Below are 17,730 nucleotides of genomic sequence, written 5' to 3'. Positions count from 1 at the left end.
CCTTATAAGAGAATAAAGGATTGGTAAGATCACGCTTTGGTTATGCAAGTTAACTCCTCTGACAATTTCACAGCAAAACCATCAGATAGATAAGCAGTGTTCTCAATACACAAACAATGCAGCTATTTTCCAGTTTTTCACAGGCAATGCACAAAATAAATCTGAAGGGGAAATTTAAAGAACTTCATGTACTCAACCTCACAGCTGTGAAGGGAAACAGGACAATTGGAGCATGAAAATGTTAATTTGAACTGTTATGTCACCATTTGCCCCAGTAATCTTTATACACAAACCAAAAAAATTTTGGGCTTTGTCAGTCTTTTAGACCATTAAGACGTTCATTGACGTTCACGGAGACTCAGAAAGAACACATCAGCCTTGCTGAACACACTCACACTACAATCATTGTTGTCACTACCACTGATTTAGAAGAAACTTACAAGACTTCTGGTGTAATGCAAATTAAAACATGTAAAGTCATTCACAAGCAAATATTTGATGATTAAGAAATACTGTTTTTTAGATTGAAGCTCCATATTTTTCAAGAAATACAAAAGCTGGGGATTTTTTATTTCATCCAAATTGTCCAAAAAATCTCTCTTAGCCAAATGAAAACCTAAACAGCTTTCTAATCATGAGAGTAACAGTAACTGAGCATAAAAGATTGCTTACCAACAGGTTTTTCACACACAAGACCATCTGCCATTGCAGTGCATGGATTTGCTTTTAGACCTGCCACCTCTGCTCTTTCTAGATACGCACAGAAGCCAGAGTCGTTTGGCTCTCCAGGCAGCCACTGCAGAGTTGTGTTTGTAAAAGGAGACATGTCATCCCATCCCCAGTAGGAGATGTTGATCTTGCGTAAACCTACCCAAGGTGAAATTTTCTATGAATCAGAAGGAAACAAATGAGAGATAATTAGTTGAAATATTTTTTCTTTGTTTTTGGAACATTTCAAAGAATAGCTCAGCAGCAACTTCACATTTTGAGAGAATTCACCATGTTCTTTTGTCACTTTATCATCACTGTCCATACAGTTTTTATCTTAATTGTTCTATCTTGCTGAACCTCCCCTCCAAAACAAACCCCCACAAAAAACCCACCCACTATATGCTTCTGTTCTACTAAAAATCTGTGTTTGTTCTAATCAAAGTCAATTCTGATTACTATTATTCGATAGAGTCAGAAACCAGGCCAAATGGTTGTAATGAAATTGTTGGTTTTTTTTTTTTCCCCAGTGGCTACTATAATGATCACTAATTGTTACACCAATGTGGATAACAAAATACACATAAGTTAACAGCAATTCATAGAAATCAATATTCAGGATAAACAATAAAAACAGGATAAATATTCCATCCTTTGAAACCTGTGTTGCTGATACTAATCAACATCTTTAGACAATTCAGAAACAAAGTTGAAAGTGGCACATCTGCAACTTCAATGCGATTAAACACACATTGAATACACTTTTATAAGCTCTGAAAATAATCCAGAAAACATTAAAAGCACGAATTCTTAAAAGATATTTAGGACGTATCAGTAAAATTGCATCACAACTTCTACTAATTTTTGTCATTTTGTCTTTATGAAATTAGCAACAGAAAAAGCATATTTTGAGGAATAAAGGTCTTTGCTTGTTCCAGGATAAATCTACCTACGTTTCTTGCTCCCATCAATGCAAAAATCTCAAGATACCCAAACCAAACACTTTTCCTTACATGATCTCTGTGATGGCAGTTTTCATTAACCCCAGTTTGAACATAAGGAACAGAGAAACAGAGAGACTACAGACTACAACAGGTATGTGGTGGTAGGTGAATACCAGAACGCAAAACATGACAACTGTCTGCACCAGACAAAGGACCGATGTTGCCATCTCCAAAGCAGAGATGTTGATCCGATTGTGAATTAGGTTTTCAACTAATTTAATTTACAGGCCAAGGTAAAGAAGCTGCCACAGTTCAGGATCTATGTGCTATTTCACAAGTAAACCAAGAGTCACTGCCATCATCTCTCAGAGAGATCTTTCATCTTTGATCTCACATCCCTCTTTGGCCACTCAGGTTTAATCCATGTCTGAAAAATCTTTCACAGCTCTTAAATCTATACCTGATCAGGTCATTCCTCTTTTTCCCTTGCTTTGTTAGACCAAACTGAAATATGAAGGATCATAAATTTTGTGTATTTTTTTTTAAAATCAGTAGGTAGATAATCAGTATTCTTGACCTCCCTAAAATGTACTCCCTATGTTCTCTTATGTCCTCTCAGTTAGGAGCATGATCAAACAAAAATTGCTACAGCAACTAACAGACTTACAGATGCAAGAACAAGCTTAAATAAACCAGAAAATGAAGAAAAAATGTTCCATTCCATAAGCTGTAATGCACTCTGAGAGACTCTTGAACAGTAACGAGAATATCCAGCAAAAATGCCACTGCCCACTCTTGCTTCTTACTTCTGTGTTTACTCCATAACTTCATTGCTACCCCAGGTGACCAACTTTCCAGGTGTCTGGGAGAGCTCTCATGTTCTGGATACTAGAAAGTCCATGGGGCAAGCAGTAAAAGTGGAACTTTGGCATCTGGAAAGTGGTAGATAATACAGCTGTTATCTTATTTGTTATTTAGTTGGCTAGATTGCTGCATGTGTTCAACATGCATCAGAAAACCACAGATATTTATGCATGTCTCTAGACATCTCTGTAGAACGCTAAGTGTGCACACCAGACATTTAAAAAGTGTCAGAAGCTTAGGTGGGATAAATTGCTGACAAACAAGGACCTAAACCAACCTAAACGCCTACTTACAGGTTGAGGTATTCTAGCCATAAGAACCTTTGACATATTACTGACTATTTTGATTGGACTGCCAAATAATCAGTGTAAATCAGACTGCCTCAGCATCAGTGTAAAGAAAAGAGATCCTATCCCAGCTATGATGAAAAGCATGTCAGGCCAATAATGGAAACTGACAGTGCAGCAACGACGTTTGGAGAGAAATTCTTCTATTTGAGTACGTGAGTGTCTCAGAACTCCTTTAATGATGACAGGGTCCCAGGGAGGATCATGGAAGCCAGAGCAGCCTTAGGATATAATAGCAGCACCCCTGAAATGAAAGGCTTCTAGTAAAAACAACACATATCATAGTCATCATCATTCTTAATAGCTGTAATATCTGGACAACTTGTGCTCGTCGTGTCAGATATCTCAAATTCCATATGTACCATCTTTGGCTCTTTGCTAATGTAACACGTCAAAATACAGACCTGAACATCGATTAGTGTGTGAGCAAATAACACACACTGAAAATACCGCCTTGCAGGCTCACTTATGCTGCTCTGAGCATGTTGTTAGGATGTCAAAAAATGGATTATCCAAAATATTTTTTCTAATGTCTGATTAAAATATGATAAAGAGCTGAGAAGTAGGCCACCAAAATGCTCCAAGGACATGCTTGAAGTACATAGTCAATTGTGTGGCATGAATTCCGTGACACGGTGGAGTACAGTCGAAGACTGCTGGTGACAGCAGAGACGGCGTGTTGATATCACCGAAGATTATCAGGAAAAATGACTGCTGCTACACTGCATGAAAGCCAAAAGGGAAAAACCGATAGTGAATAGAGAATTCCGGAAGTTCCACCTGTGACACCTGCAGCCACCAGTATGCTGTGACTATCAAACCAATTTCTTCACAAAAAAAAGCATAAATCTAGTCCTTATCTTTCAAACTGATGAAAGAATCTGTCATAATAGTTGGGAGACTCAGAAGTACTTGAAGCAGCTGAGGGACTTCAAAGGTGCCAAATGAGAGTGTCAATCCAGTTTCTTCTTCAGGCTTAAATTCACTCGAACTCTATGGGTGTTTCATTTAATGCAAAATGAATGTAGGAAAGTGACTACTTTGAATATCTTGTCAAAGATGCTTCTGAACAGGATCAGACAGGAAGGAAACCAGATCGCCTGCTCTCTGCACCCAGAACTCACTGAAGCAAGATTCTAGTTTCCAGACCTCTTGAAAAACATTGTTATCAAACCAGTGGGGTGAAAAACAGTACAAATAAACTTTTCACTTCAGAAAACACACACTTGCTGACATGAAATCAGCCCCAAATATGTTTAATTTTTTTCTTCTCAAGAATACAGACTTCTTTATTGGAAGGTCAGATGAACTTTGATCAGCATGTAAGTGGGAAGAAAGTTACTCCTCAGGGAGTTCTGAAGAGATATTCTTTCTTTCTTATGAATGTTTGCTTTCAAGTTATCCAAAAACCACAACCAAGAAATCTACCCTGTCTTTGCTGTATTTCACACTTAGTAAATTGTTCAGATTATGAGTTGAAAAGGAACCTGCAACTCTATCAGAATCAGCTCCTTTTCTATTTGAGGATGGAAGAAAAGCTCCAACACACATGTGAACATGTACACACACCAGAACTTCTCAGTAAACAATGATATGACCTAGTTCAAGAAATCATTATTATTCAAGACACCTTTCTGTTGCCCCAGCAGGGCTGTCGTGCTGCTTAGTTTATTACTAAGGAGCCAGATGACAGGTGAGTGGAAACGTACTGAAACTTTTTCTAAGCACTTTGACTGCGCCTATCTCAGTTCTGCAAGCTTAATATTATAGTATCTAATGTATGTCATAATTTTTCTGAGTGCTTTAAAGTAGTCCACGCTTGCTGGGGTTGTCAGTCCACTGAGGACAGAAGTGAAAGTCAACTCCAAAACCATGTAGTTCCTACCATTATGAGAAGTTTCCTTTAACACAAAATGCGTGATCATCCTGTGTTGCACCAGTAAGGACGCAACAAGGTCATGTGGAGATCTTCATTGTCTAAGCTCAGCAGGACTCATTCCAGCTCTTGCCTTCTAGCAGAATCCGTTTGATTTCTGCAAGACTGATATCTTTTTCTAGAAGCTAAAGATTTTATCAGAGCTACCTCCACTTTGCCTGCTCCAAAACAGAAAAGGAAGGGAGCGTTTGCTACATCTACAGAAGGTAGGATAATTCCTTAATGGAAAGTATGCTCTGCAATGCTCTATCTTTCAAGAAAAGAATGGATAATCTAGTCCAATTTGGGACTATATCTACCTTCCCTCACTTAGAAGCCAAACAAATGGTACAGCTCAATTTTACAGGTGCTAGTATCTAGAAACCTGGTAAAATTGTCATCATTCCACCCTGTAGTTTCTTGATTAAGAAAGCACTAGCGGGCACACAGGGTGGAAGCAGCCACTATTCATACAGATTTCAGCCTCACAGAGAGGTGGTGTAAAAGATATGTCCCTTCAGATGCTGCTTACACAGATGCTCAAACATACAAAGACAGTTAATTTTCAGTGACACGGTGCACACAAAAAGGCTACGAGGAAAATGCATTATCCATGTTCTATTAATATGCAGTTCTACCACTCTTCCATGAATACAGAAATATGACAGGCAGTATCTCCTATTTCATTGTTGACATTATAAAACCTAAAATTATTGCAATTGAAATTATTTTCTATCTAGCAGAAGTTAATCATCATGGGGTTTTTTTACTAAAGTATTTTTTTTTTAACCAAGCAAAAGAAAATAACTTAAACTTTGGGAAAATTTAGTGATTAAAGTAATAGCACTTCATATTTTTATACATTACTTATCAATTGATATCTTTGGTTCCCTGATACTTGCTACCTGCTCCTGCTGCTATTAATAATAATGGATAACCTTCTCTTTTGCATAGACATGAGACTAATCATTTGCTTTGAATCATAATCTTAACTTTGATTCTCTTAACCAAGATTCTCAACAGTATCTAGGGAATGATCTTCTATTTATACCTCTTTTAAACTTTTAAATATCATTATCTTTTTAACTAATGATTTATAATTACTTTGGACACCAACGTTGAACATTTTTGTTCCCATTTAGAATTGTTAAGAGCTAAATATTACATTTCATCCACATTATTGCAGAGCCACAAAAAGTCACCAAAACAAATTATAGGTTTTTCAGTAAATAATACAGATAATTATTCTTTATAGGATTTAGAACTTACTTCAATCATATTATAGATTACTATGAGAAATGGCAAAGTTCATAAAATTTTGCCTTAATAATTTTTCCTTCATATAGGAAGAGAAAGGGTAGGATGGAAACAGCGACTCATCTGTTATCTTACTTACTACCAGTCTTACTCAACAGCATTCTAGGTAAGTTATAGGAGGGGGTTGAAGAAAAAAAGACCAAAAAAAAAACCATCAAAAGAGGAAAGTATCCAGAAATCATCAGTCAAATGTTACAGTGAAACAAAGTAATACAACAAAAACTGGAGAATGCAATCAAACGTATGTTGAAAACTATTCCATAGTTTTATCCCACTGCACCACTTAAAAACTAGAACCATTCTCTAGAATATATTTCTCCTCTTTATTTCATTCTAGGCCAGTTTTCAGAACCCACAGCCCATCTTAGAAGCCATATACTTGGCTTGAAATGCAGCTAGTCACGGTTCAAACAATCTTCTAAAACACTGATAAAGTATCACCAAAAATCCTTTTAAGTGAGAAATCAACCTTTATTTTTAAGTTAAAGAGATCTAGGAATTATTAAAATGAGACAAATTGCTGGACAGGGCTTTATTTTCATCTGACAGCAGAGCCAAATTGCAGTCATACAGTGTATACCAATAGAACATCATTCTGTATTCATTTACCATCCTATTTAATTGAACATAAGGAAAGTTTTTAGCCATTATGGGAAATTTACTAAACCCTGATCACTAATAACTTCAAAAATGTGCTCTTCCCTTATTCTAAACCACTTAATTTTAATTTTCTTTTAAGTAGTAATCATGGAACTACGTTCGAAAGGAAAATTGTGTAACCGTAATGAGAGAGCTGATACTTCATTCTAAATCCAGTGTTTACTCAGAAAATTTAAGTCAGACTAAGTTGCCTTGAGATCTACAGCAAATGTGATCATTTATACTCACGATAATTTTTAGGCATTACTGCTGCCTCAGCACTAATTTAATGAGGGCTGAATAATTTGCAGATGAGTGAAGTGAGCAAGTCCACCTTTACCGAATAGCCAATTACTACTGAGCCTCAAAATTGTCCTGTTTCTTAATTATGCAAGTTGCTAAGGAACTATCTATCTCTTTCAGAAATTTACCCCTGCCTTTACTTCAGCTTCTTTCATTTTGGATCTTAAATTGTCCTGGAAGTGTGCAATACATTTCTGACTCAGTTTCTGATGTTCATAATAATATATTACCAAACTTCAAAATTTTCAAGAATTGTTTGAACTTCTTGATTTCTAGGAAAATAGTTGTCCTAGGAAGAAACATACAATTAAACTTTGAAAATACAGTATCCCCTTAGTGCTTGAATTTCCACAGTATTCAGTTTTGAGAAGGGCTTGTGGTTAGTTTGCCTTTTTTCTGCATCATTACGAACAAAAAAACTGCTTACTGAAGATAAAAGCTATATGATGAGAAACCATCCCATTCTATTTACTACCTCATTGCTTGGTTTCTATTCTTTAACTATGCATTGATTGTAACTATGCTAGATACCTGCACATTTCATATTTTGTAGCTATTTACCCAGTGAATGACACATTATAAGCAGTGGAAGCAAGCTTCACGCTTTTTAAGTGTCTCAGTATCTTATTAGACACAAATGATGAAATCTATATGTAACTAGTACTAGGAGTCATACATTAAGTCATAAAAACACTTATGTCTCCTACTCTTTTCAAATTTTGCTGTTGTGGCATTGGTTAAAATAACATGTAATATCTGGCAAAATGAAAAGACTACAAAATCCCCAGTTTCCATCTATGAGAATTATAGCTAGTATTCCAGTGGGACCTTTGGTTTAGATACTCTGGAGTTTTCTTCTTTACGGGGGACAATTATTTTGGAAATTGGGTGCTCTTCTCAGGCATCCAAAGTGAGTTGAGCTCCCCACTTCCTAAAAGCAGGAAGACAGTTAAAATAGAGGGGAACTAACGGACAGTGAATGTAAAAACTCCAATATGGAGAAAAAGTGCTAAAATAACTAAAATAAAAGACTTCTAAAATCACAATAGTAAAGTGGGACTGCTAAAAACTGTAGTAAAGAGACTAATTCAGAAAAAAAGTAAATGTCAGCTCCACTACAGCCTCACATATGATAAAAACAAAAAAAAAACCACAGAGCCCTCTGAGAATACCTTGAGCTACCAAGGAATAATATTGCCATGCAAAGCTCGCTAATTAACTGCAAGCTACACTCAAGTGTAATTTATAAAGGAAGCTTAGCCCCAAGAACAGTTAAAGTTAAAGAGTTAAAGAGTTAAAGAAAAAGTTGCAAACAGTTATATAATGCAAGGCATTTTTTAAAGCTGTTCTCATCTTTGTTTATGCTTACTACACCAAAACTAAATCTTCTCAGAATTTATTGCATGCTAACAAGAAAATTACAATTTTTAGTTAAACCCCACAGTTGGGAGCAAACTCCCAAGAGAACTAATTGCTCTTTTAAATGAGTATACATTTGAATATTAGCAAGAACAATGAGTTAACCTCATATTGCTGTTTAATCTACTTTGCTGAAAAACTCAAATATTCCCCTTTCAGAATTTTTTGCTTACTAGGTCACTAAAACAGCACATAAGAAAAAACACTGTGTCATTTTGCTTTAGTACAGGAATCCACAGTCTATTCACTGTGTTTACTTTGGCATTCTCTTAAAGAATTTAATTTATTTTCAATGCAAAATACAAATTAGTCTAAATTACTGGTGATAGTTTTAGAATACGCCTGCAAATTCAACTGTGTTCTGACTTCATACTGCAAAGGCCTTTGTTACGTCTCTTTCTTTAGCACCAAATGAACCTTCTCCTTACCCTTTAAAAGGAGGCACTGTATTGATTTCCAATTTAGTATTGGAATTAAGAGAAATTATTTATATACAATAAGGTCTGGGCAAGGTGTGGAGACAATGGCATGCTCCTCCCTCTCAATCTTTCCGAAACAGTGTTTTGTAGGATTCTAAACATGATGGGGAATTCGTCCTAAATTTGTCCCAGAACAAAGACTTTGTGTATTAGAAAATAACCTACAAAGTCCCATGTTTTCCTATGAACAATAAAGAATTCTTAAGTTCTTCCAGGCTGTAGTATTTACTGACACTATTTTAAGTTCATAAAATACACAACAGTTACCAAATTTGTTTTTCTTTTCTCAGTATAAAAATATCAAATAAAGCAGATAAAAACAGGTCCATATTCTTATTTCCAAATGTAGCTCTGACAACATTCAGTAATCCCCACAGCTTTTGTTTCACACAGGTGAAAGATTTTAAAGCCTTGGAAATTAACCACACAGGTCAAACTCCACCATAGATAACGCAGACTAAAGGCATAGCATTCACTTTACAGCTGCTCTGACTACATTTGCGAACTCCATACCACCACCTGTTACAAAAATGAGCCATCTGAAATGAAATCTCACTCCTTAAATCGTTATGATTGCAGTTTGAGAGGAAAAGGCAGACAGAAGAAAATCAAAAAGTTTCAGAGAGCCTCTGTCACACCTGATAAGACGCTTAGGCTGTCTCACACAGAACAAATGTAACTGGACAGACAGATACAAATGAATAAAATAATTTATTTTTTTCTAAATGCCACTGAAAACACCAGGATAAGTCATGGTAGCATTTCATTACAGATTCCGATAACTAAATGATTGTTTAACCCATGATATACTTTTAAAGTGCATACATTTGTCTACAATTGCATAAACTGTATGTGAGGTATCTCAAATTTACATCACTACATTGGCTCAGGACATATTTCATTTAAATAAAGATAGGCTCAGCAGGATGTCACCTTGTAGAAGTTCTAAGCTCCGTAGGAAAAATCTTGCTTCCAAAAACTAAAAAAACCCCTATTTTTCATCTACACCTCAAGCAAGTCAGGTAATATCTGTCATATCAATAATCTATCACACACTATGAGATTTGAAGGCCCCCTGTGCAGTATTTTAACAGGAATAAGGGGTGGGGGTGGGGTAGAAAGAAGGTGGCAAAATAAATACCTAATCACTGCCATTTGTGATTTTGTTATTTTGGTTTCAATTACATTTTCAATGTTACCTTATATCAGAGTGGACAGACAGAATGTGTTTCAAGACTGCAATAAGTACAATATCAAGGGAGATCTTCTGACATAAAAGAATTACTTTTCTCTCTCCTTTATTGGCAAATAAAATAGATGTCTTTCTAGTAAAAAAATTTTGCTCTGTCCAGCATTTATTGGCAAAAAACTGAAAAAACTTAAGTACATAACCTATGTTTGCATCTCTTTTTTGAAAGGGAATGCTGAAAACATAGAATATTTAGATTCACAGTATCTGTCCCTACACTCTTGCATTCAGGTTTAGCATAACAGAAAGGCAATCCTTAACTGCCGTTTCCTTTGTATACATCTCATTTCATCTACAACACAACTTTGCAAATCACATACTAGCTTGATATAAGCTTTAATTATAGTTCATACTTACCTTTCATTTTCCTGAACTGTAAAATCCTAAGCCACTGAAAAATTAGGGGTTTTATACAAAAAATTGATGCGTGTTCTACAAAGCAAAATGCACACTTTTAAACATGTCCTTTGCCAAGATGAACCAATTTGCTTGTAACAGAATCTTCTGCTAAGACGTTCCATGTGAACATACTCTGTTGCACATACATGTTCCATTGATGCAGGTAAGCTTTCCAACAGGTTAAACAGAGCAATAAGTATTAAAATATTTAACTGCAAAAAACCTGAACCTGACCACACATGGACAGGTAATTAATTAATCTTCAATTTCTGTTCTTTTTTCCCACAGTTAAATTAATATGGATCACTTTCCTGAGGAATACTCCGATGGCAGCTTCCTGTATTTGCCAGAGGCATGTGAGAGTTTTCAGCTCTCTCCTTCCCCCACCATGATCACAGAAAGCTAATTAGCTCCTGGTTCATCCCGGCACTGCTTTGCAGGGAGTTTCCACACACTTCACATACCTGTACAGCTTCTCTGTGACTTTCACATACCATTTATATAAGGAGCAAGGGTTTTCTGAAGAAAAGTATACATCCTCAGTAGTTCACTGTCCTCAACTGCTTGAAGCCTGGCTATTCACCACCAAAAACCAATCCTGAGAGCACTTTTATAGATACTGATATGAAATTTGGGATTTTTTTTCTTTATTACAACAAAAAATATTTTGTCTTGTTTTGATTGATGCTGTCAAAGTGTATTTAAAAGGGCTGGGATCTCCCGGATCAGTGTTCCAGCCGTTCTCTTGAGCCACATCTTGAAAGCAAAAAATAACCTTTAACAGTTAGATCTGTTGGGGAGAAACACTTGGGAACTGCTGTGTCATTAGCTTTAAAAATGAGATTTTCTTAATATCCTATAAACCGTGTATCAGCCTTTAGCACCACGCTACATTTCTTTGAAGGTATAAACTTCCCTTTCTTTGGACAAATCCTTAAAATAGATTTCCCGAAGCAAATCTAATTCACATAAGCATCAGTTACTCAATTTACCTGAAGTGTATACTTCTGTATCTCATCCAGAACAAATTCCACTTCTTTTGAGGTTGTTAACGAGGCAAGATTCCCACTTAAATTGTAGCAATACAGTTTGGCATTGTCATAGCTTTCACGACTCGAATTTATGCGAAGGCAGGCATCTCCAATATGACTCCATCCTTCCCCACACAGATGAGCTGGTGTAAAAAGCACATGATAAAAGCAGACTTGAAAAAAAACTTTTAAAAAAACCTAAGGGAGTCTGAATTTTATCTTCCTGAGATCATAATTCAAAATATATCCCACACTCAATTTCCCTTTTCACGTCACATAAATTCTAAAATACCCAGTAGTATCATATCAAATACTGTATTTTTATGAAAAGAAACTTTTAACAAATTGTGAAATATCTTTAAGATACATGTTAGGTTTCAGTGTAACAATATTGTTACGATACACTGTATTCAGATTTGAGCACAACTAAATATTAAAGATTAAAGTATGTACGTAATTAATAGCACTTTAACCAATCAATTTAGCTGAATGTCATGGAAATTTCAAAATCTGAAAACAACTGTCCTAGAATTCAGAGATCACAACTTTACCCTATCTTGCCTTTCTAGTCCTACCTTTGCATTTATATTTGCCTAAATACAAATGCAATCAGAATAATAGGAAATTCAGGTAACATCTTAGAAAAATATTTCCTCTTCAACATTTTTCTGCTTTACCCAGATTCAGATATCTATTAAAAAATGAGTCAGTAATTCAAAGCGACTGTTATAGTTCATCTTTAAAAAGATTGCACAAATGTGCAAAGAATAAATTGATTAAAGTTATTTAATGAATGATCTCTGTGAAAAAAACCTGTGTTAACTTCATCCAGACATAAAGATCAAATGGAAAAGGTTCCGATATCTAACTGCATATGCTTAGTTATGAATATTAATTACAGAATAAATATTATTTCAGAACATTAACCATCACCTTCTCAGAATATTTTATATTAGCCTTTTAATATTCACTGCTTTCACAGTATTACCAAAATTATGTTAGGACCTATCTGCACAGGAAAATTGAAGTATAACTGAAGTATAAGATAAAACCCCAGTGAGCAAAAGTAACTGTCGGTGAATATGTACACGTAAGGACTCAGTATAGCAATGCCGCTCTGTCGTCGGTGATCCCCACAGGCTGGACCTCATCACTGGCTTGTGCAGAGGTAGACACCATTATGCCTTCATTAATATTACGTCTCCTAACAAAATTAACAGTAGCATGAAGATACCAACCAGTGATGTAGCTACATCTGTGTTCCCCTGTACAGGCACAGCATAGCAGGGAGAGTTAGCAGCAGTATGACAAATCCAGGTCTACTCATTGAACGCATATTTTTCGGCAAGAATGGAAGAGATTTACTCTGTTTTGAATTCAGGTCTAAAAAGCAGCATTGCCACCCCACAGCCCTTACCAGGTAGCGCCTGGCACTCCTGCTGTCGCTGGTCCCACTGGCAGTTCAGGTGTAGCGAGCAGCTTTTGCAGCTGGTCAGTTTATTGCAGATTTGTTCATTCCTCACATGACATTTGGTGTAGTTTTTAACTGACTAAAAATAAAACAGACAAAAAGGCAGCTTAAACTTGTACCAAACCATCAACAAAGCAGAAGTCAAAACTGAAAGACACACAGGTGAACCTCTCCCAGAAAACCACAGCCACCTAAATGCTAGGCTGAATTTAAGCTTTTGCCTAGATTCCCTTATCACTTGCAGAGAGTATAAAACACATCTCTAGAGCACAAATCACCCCACCTGTCCCACATAGCTAACTTTGAGGGAGTCAAACAAGACTTTGAAGATGTCTCTTCCCAGCACAGAGCCCAGGAAGACCTTAAATAACTAAACTAAATTGCTATTTCTTAGATAGTTAAGGTGTATGCTCTCACTAAATTATTTCATCCCATGCAGAGTAAAGCAAGAAAAAATAATCAAAGGGAATATAAAAAATGGCACAAGATGCAGATATAAAATTACACATCGTTGACCAAAGGTGCAAGAATATAACTTGCTTTGTTTTATCTGGATTAAATGGAAAAAAAATAGGATCTACAGACCAATAGTCACAAACCACAAGGAGCTGTCAAAAATTGCAGTCACACTTTTTTTACAGATTTAACTGCAAACCTGTATGCAACATAGCTAGCATAAAATTTACAGAATCTACAGGAAACCATTTTGTCATACAGTGACATAAACCCAGGAATAATATTTTTCCTTTGGTATCTTAGTGTACAAGAACAGGAATAAACACTGAAGGAATTTTTACTTGGGTTTTTTGTTGGGTTTGTTGGGGTGGGGTTTTTTTCCTGAAAATAGGTCTTCCTTTCCAAGTGAGGCATTCTGAACACAAATCTTTTTTCCCTTTGCATAATACTTTCAATTATGACATAGTATTGATATCTTATTTAATAAAATGCCCCAAATCCTCAGTCAGTTCATCAGGTTATCCATAAGGCTGTCTCTATTAACTTCATTTCAAGAGAATAATTACAAATAAGTCATAATTCAAGGCAGCTTTATACTCACAGAACCACAGAATGGTTGAGGTTGGAAGGGACCTTCTGGAGGTCATCTTGTCCAACCCTAACAACTCTTGTCTCCCTCTAACAACAACAGATTCATTCATGCATAGCAGCAAAAAAGAATTGTACTTATATAGCAAATGTATGATTTACATGACAATTTTGGTTGCTTTCCTTTCTAATAGTCTTTTGGAGAATGACAAAACACATCTAAAGGGGCAATACGATAGTAAGTTACACAGTTGTTAGTACTGGAATGATGATGATGACAGGGCATCAACCTACTGCAGTCAGGAGGGAAGACAACCAGCCTCCATTTTTTTTTTCCCCCTGAAGTCCTGAAATAATGTAATTGTTAAAATAAATTTTCAGTCTCACACAGGACCAGCTTCATTCCTGCTGAAGAGCATTGCTGTTTAAGGCTTTGTTGCCTTTATTGGATCAGTCGCCCAGCAGTGAGCTTATTATAAAAGGTACTCACTATTTTTCTGGTGTGTAAGAAAGGCTACTGTGAAGCAAAAAGAACCAGAGAAGCAGTTCTAGGAGAAGGCATCTACACCATGGTATGAAGCAGAGCCAAAGACAATGCCATAAAGTAATAGAACGCCTGTCTAGGCCAATAAATGCATAGGAACAGTAAAGCACAAAAAGCCTTTGGTACAAATCCACGTTTAGTTTCACTCTGTCATGATGCATATTCACAAAGCTGCCTGAGAGACACTTTAAAGTGAATTTTGGAGCACGAGTACCCACCGTCTGCTCATTTACAATACCTCAACTAATACTTACTTTCAACACTTCATGATGGCATAGCTCAAAATCCTTAAGCTTTCAGATTCTTTTTGAAAATTATATACTCTTTAGTGATATTACATACAGATCACAATTTTCAACTAAACCAAGATATTTGTTCTAATACTTTCTAATCATGAAGCTTGTTGTGCATTAGTTATTTAACGTTTAAAATAAAATTCAAAGTACTAGTGACTATTCTATAATAATGTTCTCTGTTGTATTCCCTTATTCCCAGCACTTATTTCCCTTAAATCCAATTTGAACATTGCTTGCCTGAAAATCTCATTAGTTCAATGTAGATGTGAATCCAATAGGTAATTCATATTAACACAATATTAAGGTTATAACTTAAGCTACCAAACCAAATGAAATTCAGAAATATGACAGCCCATCTGTTACTGAAGTTCTATATTGCTGTAGGTTATTTATAATGTTTACACACCAAAGTATGAGTAAATCATGTTATGTATAAAGTTTCCCATTTATGTCTGATTTACTTAGGTTTTTTTCAGTACTGATCTTGATATGGTGGTGTATAGAAAGACTTATGAGCTGTAGTGATTTTCTGAATATCCACTGTAGAATAAAAATATTACAGTAGTTTCTCTTAGAATTTCAGAAATTGCTATTAAATAACATCACCCTCTCCTCCTCCTGGATTTTTCAGGTTAACAGTATAATCTTATCTAGTTTTCCTAGTCTAACTATAAATTATTAATCTAATAGATTTCCTATTTTTCTGAAGCTATTCCCAAATCTTACTGTTGGGTACTCCTTAGTCTTAAGTTTTCCTTTTTTCCTCCAAAATGAATTTGATTCTATTCATAATTCCCTTTACTACTTTATACATTTCCCCTTGACCATTCTTTGCATTCCTCAAATTAGGCAGGTTGCTATGATTATATTTATTATTATTGGTATTAGTGTAGCATCCAAGGAATCCCCATCATGAAAGAGGATGTTAACTTTGTGCAAGCTGTGCAAGCATTACAAAAAGGCCATGATTCTTGTCTTTAAGGCACTGTGTAAAAATATCTAACAATGTAGGACTATAGCTCTTTTTGAAATACCCTTTGGTATCCTATATCCTCAGCAAAACACTTTCTCATAGCCTTCATGGGTTCTACAACACTTAGTTTATGAAGCCCTACTCATATAAAATACTTTTAAGTCACGTACCAGTTTGGGCTGTATTTGTGTATATATATATAAAAATATATTATATATATAATATATTTTATATATAATATATATAATATATTATATATCTATATATAAAACCAACTGGGGCTTTATGGTGTTGCATGTGTGGAGATGGACAGACAAGAAACCCAGAGACTCGCACTGGAGGTAAGGGTGTGGGTGGTCATGGTTATGGCAGGAACACATCCCACTCGTGGCTTTTGAAAGCGATGAGGCTTTCAAAAATGCAATCCAGACTGGATGCACGAATGCTTCAGCTGTGCCTTTTCCCACTGCACTCTCTCCAAACAAGAAAACACACGCACTCCACTTGAAGACACATCAGAGACAATACTCTGACCAAAAAAGTGTTACATTCATGTGCCTGGTGCTCTTGATCCCAACTGATGAAGTATTCCCAATTTATTCTGCCTTCCCATACGTCTGCTTTTTGTTACAGTGAAAGAGTAGGTATTTTAACAACCTTAATGGGGAGATTCATAATAAAAGCTGAAATTTTATAAGGAAAGTGGGGAGGGTTCCAGTTTTTTTCCAAGTACTTGTAGGATTTTGAAGAGAAAACATTTTCTCTCAATCAAAATTTTTCAAGTCAAGTTTAGTATCATATTACTGCTGCATTCCAAGCCTTCAAAATACATTGCTTAAGTAATATGGGAATAATAAGTTACTTTATTTGCAGACTTGTAGGGTGGGCAGTAAACAGTTCTATAAACTGAAGGATTATAGGACAACATTTTAGACAGCCGGTGAAGCATGTTATTATGGCTACCCTAGCTGCAGTGGCTACTTCCATTTTTACTGCAGAGTAGTAAGACAATGGAAGGGGAGAAGGCAGCCATTTCTTGTTAATTCCGAAGTGTGCCTTTCAGGGCTGCTGGTTGGATCTGGAGTTTGGGGTGGAGACAAAGGAGGAAACGGGAAGAGTTATTCTGAAGATATAAAAAATCAAAAACAATTTGTTTTGATACCCAGTGCAAGAATTTCCCGTTGTTTCCCAAAGAACAGGGTGAGGGAGGAGACAAAGAAGCGGGTTGAAAGAAAAAATACTTTAAAAAGACAGAAAGAAAAAAAAAAAAAAACCCTTCAAAGGTCTTTCACATTATAAATATCAAAAAGAAGCCAACATATTATCCACTATCAACCTACACGTGCACGTAAATATTTTTACATTTTTCACCTATAAGTCTATCACCACTTGATCCATTAACATATATAGTGGCATGGTACGTGTCCAAAGACAGCCCCCCCTCTTTCCCAAGCACACTGCTTAAAGGCGGCTGGCAGGCAGGAGACGTTCCAGCACTTTCAGAGCTTCGATGCAATCACACTTTTTTTGAATGTGCCTACATGTGTCTGCAAAAATAAAACAGCTTTATGGCCATAATGTGGACTTGATGTATTTTTATCTTTAAAAATTATTACTCTCACAATATCTTAAGGCTCTCCATCACTGTATCAACCAATATTTTGCTCCATTTTTGAAAAACAAAAAACACAATTGATAAAGTAAATGTTCTTACTCTAAAATGCAGGCTCTTTCTGGTCGTCTTCAGTAAAGGAAATTTTGCTTTTTGTTGCAACTGGTCGGTCATTT

At 35.9% G+C, this 17,730-nt stretch overlaps 1 protein-coding gene across 2 annotated transcripts in view; it reads right to left on the bottom strand.

Moving 5' to 3' along the window:
- The window catches only part of ATRNL1 (attractin like 1), a 525,096-nt gene that overhangs the window by 392,267 nt on the left and 115,099 nt on the right, over positions 1-17,730 (bottom strand). For both annotated transcript variants that reach the window (XM_037400754.1, XM_037400753.1), the window contains exons 14-16: positions 13,032-13,164; positions 11,576-11,757; positions 673-886 (exon numbers count right to left, since the gene is read on the bottom strand). In XM_037400754.1, the coding sequence (XP_037256651.1) occupies positions 673-886; positions 11,576-11,757; positions 13,032-13,164 (529 nt within the window). The remainder of the gene's footprint in view (positions 1-672; positions 887-11,575; positions 11,758-13,031; positions 13,165-17,730) is intronic.

The sequence above is a fragment of the Falco rusticolus genome, chromosome 9 (assembly GCF_015220075.1).
Source record: "Falco rusticolus isolate bFalRus1 chromosome 9, bFalRus1.pri, whole genome shotgun sequence".
NCBI classification, from domain to species: domain Eukaryota; kingdom Metazoa; phylum Chordata; class Aves; order Falconiformes; family Falconidae; genus Falco; species Falco rusticolus.
Note: the sequence above shows the minus strand (reverse complement) of the source record. Positions and strands in the feature narration are given on the sequence as shown.